At 53.1% G+C, this 13528-nt stretch overlaps 3 protein-coding genes across 3 annotated transcripts; 1 reads left to right on the top strand and 2 right to left on the bottom strand.

Moving 5' to 3' along the window:
* Nucleotides 1–74: 74 nt before the first annotated feature.
* On the bottom strand, nucleotides 75–1828 carry erg5 (C-22 sterol desaturase erg5; the record flags this gene model as incomplete). The annotated part of the gene is made up of 3 exons (XM_024843589.1): nucleotides 75–1356; nucleotides 1449–1599; nucleotides 1669–1828. The coding sequence occupies 3 exons, from the start codon at nucleotides 1826–1828 to the stop codon at nucleotides 75–77; spliced, it is 1593 nt and encodes a 530-aa protein (XP_024710488.1).
* Nucleotides 1829–2820: 992 nt separating this feature from the next.
* On the bottom strand, nucleotides 2821–5132 carry P170DRAFT_374748 (signal recognition particle subunit SRP68). The gene is made up of 3 exons (XM_024845297.1): nucleotides 4880–5132; nucleotides 3680–4822; nucleotides 2821–3628 (listed from the first exon to the last, which is right to left on the bottom strand). Exons 1-3 carry the CDS (start codon nucleotides 5068–5070, stop codon nucleotides 3124–3126), a joined length of 1839 nt encoding a protein of 612 aa, XP_024710487.1. The 5' UTR covers nucleotides 5071–5132; the 3' UTR covers nucleotides 2821–3123.
* Nucleotides 5133–5552: 420 nt separating this feature from the next.
* P170DRAFT_470601 (MCM-domain-containing protein) lies at nucleotides 5553–13236 on the top strand (the record flags this gene model as incomplete). Its single annotated transcript, XM_024852776.1, has 9 exons — nucleotides 5553–9649; nucleotides 9883–10208; nucleotides 10264–10282; nucleotides 10363–10414; nucleotides 10491–10537; nucleotides 10597–10699; nucleotides 10752–11015; nucleotides 11074–13130; nucleotides 13200–13236. The coding sequence occupies 9 exons, from the start codon at nucleotides 5553–5555 to the stop codon at nucleotides 13234–13236; spliced, it is 7002 nt and encodes a 2333-aa protein (XP_024710486.1).
* Between the last annotated feature and the right edge of the window lie 292 nt (nucleotides 13237–13528).

The raw sequence follows: 13528 nt of genomic DNA, 5'->3' as shown, positions 1-13528 counted from the left end.
ATTAAGGGCGGGGGCGAGGACGGAAAGTGAGAAGACAGTCATCCTATTGGTTTGTTAGCAGGAGGCACAAGGAATTATTGACTGCTGGAAGAGGTGGGAAAACATACCTGAGGGAAAATCGTGGCAAACACCTTGATGTCCTCGGACTTCTCGGTAGGGAAATGCTCCCAGTCCATCTCGAGACTGGCCTTGCCAATCATGGCCATCAGGTTCAGCTGAGCATAGGTTTGTCCAAGGCAGTAATGAGGGCCCGTGCCGAACACGAGCCAGTTCTTGGGGTGCTGTTCGGCGGTGCCCGAGATCCACCGATCCGGGTCAAACGAATCGGGGTTGGGGTAGGCCTCCTCGTCGTGAGTGGCAGGCCAGACGGAGGGAATGATCATGGAGCCCTTGGTCACGGTGATCTTGTCGGTGATGGGGAAATCCTTCTTGACCAGATACGGAACCATGATGACGGGAGGGCGGTACCGAAGGGTCTCCTTGACCACGGCGCGAGTGTATTCCAACTTGTCGAGCAGATCCATGGTCAGGGGAGCATCGATGTCGCCGTTGCGAACACGCAAGTTCTCCTCGCGAACCTTGTCCAAGACCTCGGGGCGGTCGGCCATGAGCTGGAAGAGCCAAGTAGAGGCGGCGCTGGTGGCATCTTGGGAGGCGAACAGGAAAGTGAAGATGGTCTGAGAAATTTCGAAATTGCTGAAATCACGGAGGACCTGAGAAGGCTTCTCGCTGGAGTCGACCTGGATACCCTGGGCGATCTTCTCGCGATACTTGGCGGAATCCTGCTGAGCCTTGACCCAGGCGTCCATGATGCAGCTGACTTCTCCGCCGGCGGCCATGCGCGCCTTACTCTTGGCCGCGCACTTGGCGAATTCCTCCAGCACCATATCCGAAGCCTTCTTGCCGTACCAGGCCTTGGTGTAGGGCAGGATAAAGGGGAAGTTGACCAGTTCCAGGGCGGCAGTGATCATGTAGTAGTCGTCGGCGATCTTCTTGATGGCCTCGTCGGTGATGTAGTGGCCGACAAAGGTACGGCAGGAGACGGCGCACATGAGCTCGCGGAATTCGGGCATCCACGGAGTAGGCGCATGCTTTTCCGCTTCGGACTTCTCGAGGAAGTACTTGTAGTACTTGTTGTACTCCTCCTCCAGGCGGGGAAGGTAGCAAGAGAGCGCCTGGCGGGTAAACAGTCCGTTCAGACCCTTGCGGTACTCGACGTGGTCCTTTCCATCCAAGAACACCCAGTTGGTCTTGCCGAGCAGCTTGTGCGCGACATCCACCACACAAGGCTTGACATAGGTGGGCGAATTGAAGATCTTCCGAGACATGTCACGAGTGGAGGCAATGACGACGAATCTATGCGGCGGGGTTTGTTAGATGACAATCTTACGCGACATTGCCAATGGCAATCGAAACGCAATTGAGATGGGGATGCCGGGAAGACCTACTTGTGGAAGACGGAGACGCAGCTCAATTCTCCGCTGTCCCATTTGGCCTTGTACTCATGGAATTTCGGATTGACGGATTGAAGGAACGGGCCCATGAAAGGCATCTTCCATGAGGGTCCGACAATCGAGCCCTTTTGCCAGAAGTATCGCACTACAGTCGCCCCACTGGGTCAGCCGGGACTCCCGATAAGAAACGGACGGATTTCCGATAATCACTCACTCTGATCATAGATCACGGCAGCCAGGAACAAGGTTAGAATCGCCTTCCAGGCATTGAGACCCTCGAGGTAAGAAGAGACGAGGCCCCCGGCCTGAAACAGCCGGGGAGTGACAGTCGCATCCGCGGCAGGGGAGGCGAAGCTCCCATTGACGCTGGCCATGACGAACAAACTCTCCGGAGGGAAAGGAGCGAGAAGGGGGGGGGAGAGAAGGAGAGAGAGAAGAGAGAGAATAGAAGAGACGCAACCCCGAGGGACAGAGGATGGAGTCGGGGAGGGGGGGAGGGGGGTAAAAGAGTGAATAAATGAGGGCCAACGAAGAAAAGAAAAAAGAGGATGTTGTGATACGCGGAAGGAACAGGACGAAGGAGAGACTACGGAGCGACCGGCGGGCCAACCGTGCAAGAAAAAGGAGGAGCAAAACTTCATTTCCTTCAATCCAGCCTGATTGGCTGCGGCGAAGCGGCCCTCCCGCGCCATGCAGGTACTCGCCCAATGGCGTTAGTCCCGGTCAAACCAGCCAAACTTGCCTCGGGCTGTTCAGGTACTATACGAAGTATACGAACTATATGAACTAGATATATGGCGTATACAGGGCAATTGATTCCCAGAGGCAGTCATCTCTCAAGTTAATCGACTCTCAATACGGAGCACCCTCCGACTACCATCCCTGATTGATTGCGGATGTACGGAGTAAGGCCTACATATCGATCGGTGGTGCATGGTCCTCAGGCATAAAGGCACCCAGGCTCACCCCGCATCGCCCCAGCAAAAGACCCCAACATGCAACGAAAAGACGAAGACACGTTGGCCAGTATCCATGATGACGTTGAGATGCGGAACCAATGCGACCATGACTATTCCTAACCATTCCGCCCTTCGACCTCCATCTAATCAGGATTGGCAAAAAGGTGATTCGGCTGTCCAACTCCCGGGTCGGCTTATCCGAAGACATCCGACGCTGCATGTAATGCCTTATGTCGGTCTGACTCAGCTATGCTCCGTTGCACGGTTATGCTGATGGCACCACCGAATGCAGTCGCCTCATACGGTCATTGCGGTCATTATTGGGAATCCTGCAGGTAGGAAGTATGGCATGCGTCCAGACAATGTCTCGAGCTTGATTTAGTTTTGCATATTACGGTCGAACTCGACTCAAACCTGAATGCCTATTACAGATGCGAAATATATAAATTGAACCGAGTTCATCTACTGGCATCCAGATATTCATGACCGACATCTAAGAACCCCCTACTGGCACCAAACCAAGAAGTTAAGAATTACCGGTGCATCCATAATTCGAGTATTCCATTCCGACCACTGGATACCAAAATTGAAAACGCGTCGCCTCGTAGCATCCGCTTTTGCTCCGTCGTCACGTCATACCTATTCACAAAAGAGCCCGAAACCGGTCGAGAACAAACCGCTCAAGTAGTCGCATAGACCTATTCCCTATTCTAACGTCCAAAACCAAACCAGCCTCGCCGACCACCCTTCTTTTCTTCGGCTGCGGGCTCAACCTCGGCTTGGACGGCGCCCTGGTTGGCGTCACCCTCACGGGGATAATCAATGTAGTTCCATGCGACATCAAGGAAGAGAGGTTTCACGGGGATCGGTTGCATCCGAGGCGGATACGGCACGAGATTGGCCAAATCCAACCCGTCACCGGAGTATTCATGCAGTCGCTCAACGGCAGGCCGCTGGTTGGCCGAGCTTGATTGCTGCGCCTCGGAAAGTTTTTCCAAAGTGACCAGCCCGCGGTACTGTGCTACCAGCCCCTGTAAGGTCGACACTAGGCTCTGGAACTGATCGCGAGAAACGTCAAGTCTGGGGGGCCCTTCCACGTCCGACGACGCCTGGCCAGCGCCCGAAGCCTCGGAGAGGGCCAATGCCTGCGAGTACAAGGCAAGCGCATTCTGGGACTTGCCTAGGATGCTGTGGGACCGCCCGATGGAAAGACACCTGATTTCACGTTAGCCGATTTTCAACCGATCGCCGGGACTAGGGTCATACCTAAGTGAGCGGAAGTAAGAGCTCTTGACTTCCATTTCCTTCACGAAGGCAGTGTCTGCAGCGACACCAGGGAGCTCCAGAATATATTCGAGACTTTGGAGCGTGGAGTCGTACAAGACGACTCTCTCGCGCAGGCGCGCCAATTTCTTGCCCTGGGCATCATCGCGATTGCCTCGAGCTTTGCCACTCTTGTGTGATTTGATCTGGTCGGTCTCAAAAGAGATACCGTCTTGCTCTCCACACAGGACGCGATTGCGCCCAATTCGCCATCCCACCAAGGCGTAATTCACCGCAGTCCGAGTGACCTGCAGGCTCTGCATTCTTTTGTCACCCGGGTCTACTCCCTCGCCGGCGAGTTCATCGATCGCCGTTTTGGTCGCATCAACCGCATCTTGACTCGCAATGATGACATTATCATAAGCGGCGGCCTTGTCTTTCGAAGAGGCGGATTTTCCCGAGGGGTCGGCGAGCCACGACGTAAGGCGAGACTCTGCAGCTGCAGCGGCCGCAAGAGCCTGCGAGATCGCCGCATCTTCCAATGCAACGGTCCGGGTCCTCCATGTGATATTTTCGGGCAGTTGCTGAACCCCTCCGTCGGCGGTTTTCCGAGTCCCAGCGGCCTCCTCATTGAAACAATTGGGATCCACCTTCTCGACTTCCCCGCGAATCTGGGAATCCGATGGGAAGAAGGCAATTGCCAGGGACGAAAGAGGCTTGGATCGGGGCAACTTCATCTGATACGCCGCGTATCTAAGACTGGGGTCGACGGTGCTCGAGAGAAGATCCCGGAACGCATCTCGTTTAGACCGTTGACCGAGCGCGGTATAGATCACCTTGGCGATCGAGTAATGCTCAACACATTGCTTCCATTGGCGCTTGTCAAGGCAAAGCGCCCCGGAGAGGGTCGCAAGGTATGCGCGTGCTTCGAGAACGTCGATCCCCGTAGCCCCAGAAGTCGTCTGATCTTCCAACAACAGTACCAACTGCTTTGCGTAACCCGTTGCCTTGTGAAGCCTCGAGATGATCTGGCGTCTGGCGGCTCCGACAATTCCCTTCGCTGATGGATCTGCCGAGTGTGCGGACTTCATGTGCATGGCCTGTGCCCATGCCCGTTCGGAGCTCAAAAGGAGGACATGGACGTAACTAAACGACGGGTGTTAGTCAACGAAAACGCCAGGAAAAGAGGAGCAAAGCACTTACGCCACGTTGTTGCTGATGTTTTCGGCGCTCACCGGCGGTTTGGCCGTGTACTTTCGACCTTTGGGAGTAGTCTGCCCCAGCTTCTTGCGGAGTTTGTGCAATTTGCGGGTGGCGTGGGCACGGTAGCCATTGTAGTCGCCAGCGAGCAGCACGTCCTCGCGCTGGGCGAAAATAAAATCGGTGATATCCATGGTGCTGGGAGAAGCAGACGGACAGATACGTCGATGGGCCGGTGGGTTGCGAGAGAGTGCGGGCTGGCGTGGTCAGTTCTCGGCCAAACGAATGCCCGGCTGATTTACGCTCGGCGGGATTCTCTTTTCCAGCGTCGGCCAAGCTCGTTACCTGCACCCTCTCAAATTTTGACCCCGTGTCAACACCGCGCCATCGCCCCCAGTGGATGCTTTTTCCAATTGGCATTCTGATTGATTAATTCCGAACTGCACCTCGGATTGCGTTTTCTCCCCGTGGAGATTCCGGTTGGTTGTGCCTTGGAAGCTTCGTGCACCCGGTTCCTCTGCTCTGGTACGCCTTTTCCGTTGTCCGAGACCGTGAAAATCCAGTCAGTATCTAACCTATCTTTCCATCCGACAATAGGTCTCTTCGAACCGATATGCTACGCATCCCTTTTCGAACTCGGTGATTTCAGGGCATAGCACCGCAATCTTCGGGGGTGATGCTGGAACGGGCCGCCGGATGCCTTGAGAACGCAGGACGGCGTTTCTTTCGGGATTCAAATGGCATGATCCGAGGTCCCAAACCATTCAACTCTGGTCCTGGGCAACTCAATACCGCCAGCGTTGAATGTCTCCGTTGGCTTCTGGTTTCTCTACAGTCGAAACCCACGCGACCCTCAAGTGCCTTGGGAGGCAAAGCAAGTTCAGGCGCGGTCGCCAACGATGCGCGATCTCCCGTTCTCGAATTCTTGTATCCGCCGCATGCACAGGAAGTCGTCACGTCATGCTTGCTACGAGCCCCCCGAAGACTTCTTCCCCGAAGAAAGAAAAAGGCCATTCCGAGTCTGTCTCGAAATTACGCGACGCACGCTGCTGGTTTGCCACAGTCGGCAAGAGAACCCAAGTCGGAGGAAGAAACAGCGGAGGAGCTCGATGAGAGCAGTGAAACGAGAAGAGCACTCGTCTTGCTTTTGGCCAAGGCGCAACCCGGCCAATATGACCAAGCATGGGCGCTGTATGCGGCGCTAGGACATCCTGACGACATGAATTCGGCTCTTCTGGCGTATCTCAGTCATTCCGCGCGTGTCAGCGACTATAGGCGGGTCAAAAGATTATTTGACGGGATCGCAGTTGACTCGAGATCTGCCGATGACTACTTGAACTTGGCTAGATCTTATCATTCTACTGAACAACCAGCAGAGATGATTTCAATTTGCCAGGAAGCCATTTCCAGACAACGAGGTCATGACTGCTGGGCTTTCACTCTAGCGAAACTTCTTAAAGCCGGCGATTGGAAAGCGGTTCATGGGTTATGGCTCTCGATGCCGACTACCTCGGGTACTCAGCTCTGGAGTCTCCTCGTGCCACATTTCTCTGCGTCTGACCTATCGCGGAATTTGCTCGGTTTATCTTCTTACTTGGAAAATGAGAGTGCAGATACATCTCTCCGTGGTCTTTCTTCTTTCTTGATCGCTCGTGTCTTCACGAACCGAGAGTTGGTCGAAAAGATACCGACTGACAACCTCTTGCTTCTTTTGCGAAAGTACCATGCACTGGACATAATCACACCCGGCAACTATTTCGACCTCATCACAACATTCCAGTCATCCGACATCCGTTCAACATTCGTCAAGTCCATTCTAGTGTATCGCAATTTTCGCTGGCAGTCGCCGGAAGACATTCCCCCGTCCAAACTCTTGGGAAAGCTTCTAGAACGACTCGCCGCGCTGGAAATAACAACTGGGGTTCAATACCTGTTGAATGAGTTTACTAAATTCTACCGAAAACCGTCGGTCTATGCTTACAAGAGTGCCTTAATCGCCTTCTCAAGAGCCGGCGATGTGCAGAGTGTTACTCGTGTATTTGATAGGTACCTCGCGGACCATGGCAAACCGCGTAGTCGGAAACTCGTCACTCCGCTTCTCTACGTCCATGCTAGGGCCGGTGATGTGAAATCGACGCTTCGTCAGTTCGATAGAATAGCGGGGGAATTCGGACTGACGCCAAACAACATCTGCTGGAACATTGTTCTTACTGCGCATGCCCGATCAGATGACTTCCAAGGTGCCTTTGCCGCATTTGAGAGGATGCTAGAAAACAACGTCGAACCCAATTCGCACACCTTCGGCACGTTGATGGGATTGTGTGCCCATAAGGGTGATATTGCAACAGTTCGTCAACTGCTTCTTCTCGCCAAGCAGAAACAAGTGCAGATTACAGCCCCGCTTCTTGATACCATCGTGGAGGCCTACTGCCGCAACCAGAGACTCGATCTGGCCGAGAGCGTTGCAGAGACCTGCCTCGGCTTGCGCATCCAGGGATCGCGCTTGAGAATGTGGAATGTGCTGCTTTGGAACCATGCTTTCCGGATAGATCTGGACGCTATTTCTAGGATCCGCTCCCGTATGGATGCGATCGACCTAGCACCGGATGGGATGACCTATGCCGCCCTCATGCTTAGCTTGGTGCTTATAAACCAGACGGATTCTGCCCGTCGAATCCTGCGGACACTTCACAGAAGCCGTCGCATTTATGCGACCGAATTCCACTATACTATCATTCTGTATGGTTACGTGAAAGCCCGGAATCGCGACATGGTGCACATTGTTTTCCGCGAGATCATAAAGCGCTTCAACCGGCCCGGATTTAGCTCTCGTTTGCTTGTTCTGAAGAGTCAGCTCCAGCGTGACTTGCAGATTGTGCAGGATGAAGGTAGCGAAGGTGTCAATGCTGCCGAAGTTCGCCTGAAAAATGCTGAAAAATTCCTGATGGACACCCTCCGCAAGTTTGATAGCATGAAGTTGGCATCTAAACAGCCGTTACCCGGTGCGGGAGGGCAATCGCCTAGCATCGCCTTCCCTGCTATGTATTACCAATATGTCATAAACGCATACGGAACGAGAGGAGCCTCGACGAAAGCTCGTGAACTGTTCGATGAGTTCATCCGAAGCGGGCCTACCCCCGAGGCGTTGGGAACTGTCGAGGACACAGCCCCGATTCAACTAGTTTCTGCACTAATGCTCGCCCATCTCAAAGGCGAAGAATATTCAAAGGTTGAAGAGTGCTGGAATATGGCCTTCTCGCGTGCTAAGCACTTAGCCAGCCGGGTCGATATCGATAAATGGCTGTCTAAGCAGCTGCTCCCTGCTGCTGATGCCACTGACGCGACTGATGCTGCTTTTGCTGCCGAGGCTACCGATACCATTGATGCCTCTGATGTCGGTCCGCCTCAACCCTCTCTGCCGATTTCACTACGCAGTGAGCCGGAAGGGTTCCTCAAATTTGATAGTTCTGGAGAGACTCATCCCGAGACGTCTGTGCTGCACTCATATCGATTCTTCTTATCCCGGCCGCTTTCTTTATACATGCGTTCTTTAGCCTATCGAAACGAGGCATGGAAGCTCCCTCAGGTTGTATCGGAGATCCAGAAGGCGGGCTTTTCTATGACGACTTTCAACTGGTCAACTTTGGTGCAGATGCTTGCATCCTCTGATAGACCCTCAGACCAGCTCGAAGCTTTCACCATCTTCGAAACAAAGTTCATGCCAAACTTTCCTGGATGGAAGAACCTACGCCGAGGGCATGGGCTGAAGCCCAACGGAGTTCCGGCTGGTATTGACTTAATGGAAAACCCCAAGCGCGGGAAGCGCCCCGATGTCCTTGGTAAGGAAGGACGGCGATACTGGAGCAAGGTCCAGCCGGACTTTCTGCAGCCTACTTACATCTCTATGGTGTATCTGGCTTCCTCCTTACTTAGATTCCGTGAGAGAAGTATTTACGATGGATCAGCCGAAGTGAAAGCCCTCTACAAGGAAGCACCAAAAACCATCAAGGCGATAGCCTACATGCCCATTCTACGTGACAAATTCCAGGGTGTGTTGCTTCGACGTCGCCAAGAACGAAGCGACAAGAGGAATGCCGAGAAAGGATCCAATCACTTTGTATGGACTGGAGGTATTCTCGGAGTAGGCGGTAGACGTCGGGCCATTCCTCGGCCAAAGGAAGAATATTACGACATCGAGGAAGAGGGGACTGAGGACGGCGATGAGGCGAAGGAGGTCGAGGGAGAAGGGGAAAGCGGAGAGGCCGAAGAGCCCGAGAAATCCGAGGAAGATAAGGAGTTCGAAGCTTTGGCTCTGCAATATGCGCACATTCGACCTGATCCGGAAAACACCGTGGAACCTGGCGAGAATAGGTTTTTCATTGATGAGACCGACCCTGTCTCGTTAGACAATACTTCCGAGCTCCCTGAAAAGACCATCGACCCCCAGGACGAGTATGACATCGAGGCTGAATCTCTTCTGGAGGCCCGACGTATCGCGGAGGGGGTGACCGATGAGTTATTCGATCGCGAGCAACATGACAACTCAGACAACAATGATGAAGACGGCAGTTCTCGGCCGGTGGAAGGAGAACATGGTTCCGGTCAGGAAGACTCGCACAGCGAAAACCCGACTGCTAAGGACTCTGACAACGATGAAGACACTGGCAGCTCTCTGCCGGTGGAAGTGGAACATCCCGATCAGGATCATGGGCTCCACGAAAATCAGCCTCCCAAGGAAGAGCTGGCTAAAAAAGACAACCAGGACTCGTCTTAGTCGCAGCACTGGCGATTTGTCCAAGAAGCATGGCATTGGCGTTTATATGTATATACTATCATCCCATTTCTCAACGTGTACAATAGTGTGATTATATCCAGAACATAAGTCTGTTGCATTGTGTGCTGTGGTGCAAGTAAGAAGACATCGTAACTCCAGTTATGGGTAACTTTGTGCTGAGATCCAAAAAGGGAAAGTGCACGCCCGACATAAAGTCTTGCTGACTCAGCAGCACAACGGGCGCGTCAAACACGCGTCTGGTCCAGCGAGACGCGATTCAATTCTGCCCGATCGGGACGGCGTGTCGGCGCCGAAAGGATCCTCCGCCATCCCACTCTTTCGTCCAGCTGCAGCTCCGCAAGGGAACAAGCACCACCTCTGGACCCAAGGCCATTATCTACCAGCTCTCCGGTTCTTGGACAAGCCAACTGGCTCAATTTCACCCCCATTCCATTCCACCGCATTTAGGGCCAAATTCCTTCGCCATGGACGGGGTGCAACTCCGTGATGAGGCCGCTCAGGATCGAGTGCGTGCCGCCGTCGAGTTTCTCGATCCGAGTAAGCCTTCTCGTGCCTGTCTGCTTTTTGTATAATGCTAATTTCTCTGCTTTAGCCGATGCGAGAGCGCGAAGGTTCGTGGACACTTGCTCGACCCTCCCTTTCTGGAATTTCCGTCGATTTCTGGAAAACAATGAGCCTGACTTTCAGCTAGTTACCGAGCAGACATTGTATTGATGTTGAATCGGGGACTACGTCGCTTGATAGTATGATCCCCTTCGGCGTTTGTTCACGTCCCGTCGCCTTGAAACATAAAACTAACAAAAAATTCTTCTATCACAGGTGAGCATCGATGAAATCAGAGCCCACAACCGTGAGATCGCCGATGGGTAGGTTATCCATAAGAGAGATATCAAAAAAAGTATACCAGCTGATGTGGCAAAAAAAGCCTGCTCACGAATCCATTCGATTACTCGCAAGCCTTCGACAGAGCCCTAAAAGATGTTATTAAGTCGTTAGGCCGGTCCTCGCGAGAAACAGCAGACGATGTGGTACGATGACCTAGGTTTTGGCGGCTCCCCTGCATAAACTAATATATCTCAGAACTATTACTGCGCTTACGTCGGAGCCTTCGGAGAATTCGCCTGCAATCCTAGGACCCTAGGGTCGAATCATCTGAACAGGATGATTTCCCTGGAGGGAATTGTTACGAAGTGTTCATTGGTCCGGCCGAAAGTGATCCAGAGTGTTCACTATAGCGAGCGCAAGGACCGATTTCTCACGAGAAAGTATCGAGATCAGACCATGACTGCCAGCGGAGCCACAAATCTGAATGTTTATCCACAAGAGGATGACGAAAAGAACCCGGTATGTGTGGATGGTATTCCAATCCAAGAGCTATTACTAACGCCCAGTCCTCTCATAGCTCATTACCGAGTATGGTTACTCTACCTATATGGACCATCAAACGATTTCGATTCAAGAAATGCCTGAGCGAGCGCCGGCCGGTCAGCTGCCCCGAAGCGTGGATGTGATCCTTGACGACGACCTGGTAGACCGAGCCAAACCCGGAGATCGAATCCAACTGGTCGGTATCTATCGCTCCCTGGGAAATCGAAATGCAAACTCTGGATCCTCGACTTTCCGTACGCTCATTCTCGCAAACAACATCATCCAACTATCTTCCAAATCCGGCGGAGGAATTGCGCAGGCCACTATTACCGACACCGACATTCGAAACATCAACAAGATCTCGAAGAAGAAGAACGTGTTTGAATTGATGTCACATTCGCTTGCACCTAGTATCTACGGCCATGATTACGTGAAGAAGGCAATGTTGCTCATGCTGTTGGGTGGTATGGAGAAGAACCTTGATAACGGCACTCACTTGCGTGGTGATATCAACATTTTGATGGTTGGTGATCCCTCCACCGCCAAGTCGCAACTCCTTCGATTCGTCCTGAACACCGCTCCTCTTGCGATTGCTACCACTGGACGGGGATCGTCTGGAGTTGGTCTGACGGCTGCTGTTACTTCCGATAAGGAAACTGGGGAGCGCAGACTGGAGGCCGGTGCAATGGTACTCGGTGACCGCGGTGTCGTCTGTATCGACGAGTTCGATAAGATGAGTGATGTCGACCGTGTGGCCATTCACGAAGTGATGGAACAGCAGACGGTTACCATTGCCAAAGCCGGTATTCACACGAGTTTGAACGCTCGATGCAGTGTCCTGGCTGCGGCCAACCCGATCTATGGACAGTACGACCCGCACAAAGACCCGCACAAGAACATTGCCTTGCCGGATTCTCTCTTGTCGCGTTTCGATTTGCTCTTCGTCATGACAGATGACATTGAGGATTCTCGGGACCGAATGGTTTCAGAGCATGTGCTACGTATGCACCGTTACCGCCAGCCTGGTGTTGAAGAAGGCGCGCCTGTTAGAGAACAGCTCAACCAGAGCCTGGGTGTTGGTCTCGAGGATAACCAAGACTCCAACCAACCAACCGAAGTCTTTGAGAACTTCAACGTGATGCTCCACGCCGGTATGGTTAACACCGGCCGGAACAGAGGAAAGAACCCCGAAATCCTGAGCATTCCCTTCGTGAAGAAATACATCCAATATGCCAAATCGCGTGTCAAGCCTGTGTTGACGAAGGGAGCTGCTGATCACATTGTGTCAACCTACTCGGCATTGCGAAACGACGAACTTTCCGGCAACCAGCGCCGAACATCTCCCATCACAGCCCGTACCCTCGAAACGTTGATTCGTTTGTCGACTGCTCACGCGAAGTCTCGCCTGTCTAGTCGGGTTGAAGAGCGCGATGCCAAGATTGCCGAATCTATCCTTCGTTTTGCCATGTTCAAAGAAGTCCTTGAGGATGAACGCCGGAAGCGAAGAAAGGTTGCCTCCTTCGACGAAGACTCCGAGTCCAGCGGTTCCGATTCCGACGACGACGACGATGCCACGCCAGCAAATACCGCAAGTGCGCGATCGACCCGGAGAGGCGGCACGACCAGCACGCGCGCAGAAGCCCGTACGACCGCCGACGAAATGGATGCAGATGGAGACGATGTGTCAGAAAACGGCGACGGCTTGTACAGTGCCAGCCCCCGTGGTCAGCGACTCCGATCGAGCGCCACCCGCACCCAGACCCAGAGCCAGTCCCAGATGTCTGTGGCATCCTCTCAACCCGCTTCGCAGCTTGTCGAGTCCCAGACGGATAATTCGCAGTCCCAGGGAGCGTCCGCCGGTGGCGCTTCGCAGTCTCTGCAGCCTGCTCGCCTGACGGTCTTCCGTCAGGCACTCGGGCCCTTGATGGGAACCCAAGTGTTCGCTAGCGGCGACACCGCCGACGTGGAAGAACTCATCGGTGCTGTGAACACCGCGGTCCGCAATAACCGCTCGCTCGGCGAAGGACATACGTTCCAGCGAGCGGAAGCCATCCAAGCCTTGAAGGCCATGAATGAGAGAAATGAGCTGATGTAAGTTGATCCCCGGCCACCACCCAATCTAGAATGTCTGATTTGGCTAACCATAATTTCTGTCAACAGGTTCCTTGAAGAAGACGAGACAGTTTATAGGATTTAATCAATGCGTTTGGTTGGAGATGGAGCTAGGAGAGGGGATTACGGCAGCTATGAATTTTTTCTTTTGTTCCTCCGATATCCTCATTCACGGATAGTTTGCGGTATGGCGTCTAGGAGTTTTCTCCCTTTATGCCGCACTGTCACAGTTGGCATTATGAACCCAATGCATAAATCAAAATAGTGAAATAATGAGATTCATACAGACCCCGTTAGATTCACAAAGCAATGCTCAGGATCAGGAACGGAATTAGTATTTGGGCATCCTTGTAACCTGTACAGTCTGCATATCGTAG

The sequence above is a fragment of the Aspergillus steynii genome (genome assembly GCF_002849105.1).
Source record: "Aspergillus steynii IBT 23096 chromosome Unknown P170scaffold_1, whole genome shotgun sequence".
Classification (NCBI taxonomy): Eukaryota; Fungi; Ascomycota; class Eurotiomycetes; order Eurotiales; family Aspergillaceae; genus Aspergillus; species Aspergillus steynii.
The sequence above is the reverse complement of the archived record's forward strand: the minus strand, read 5'-3'. Positions and strand labels throughout refer to the sequence as shown.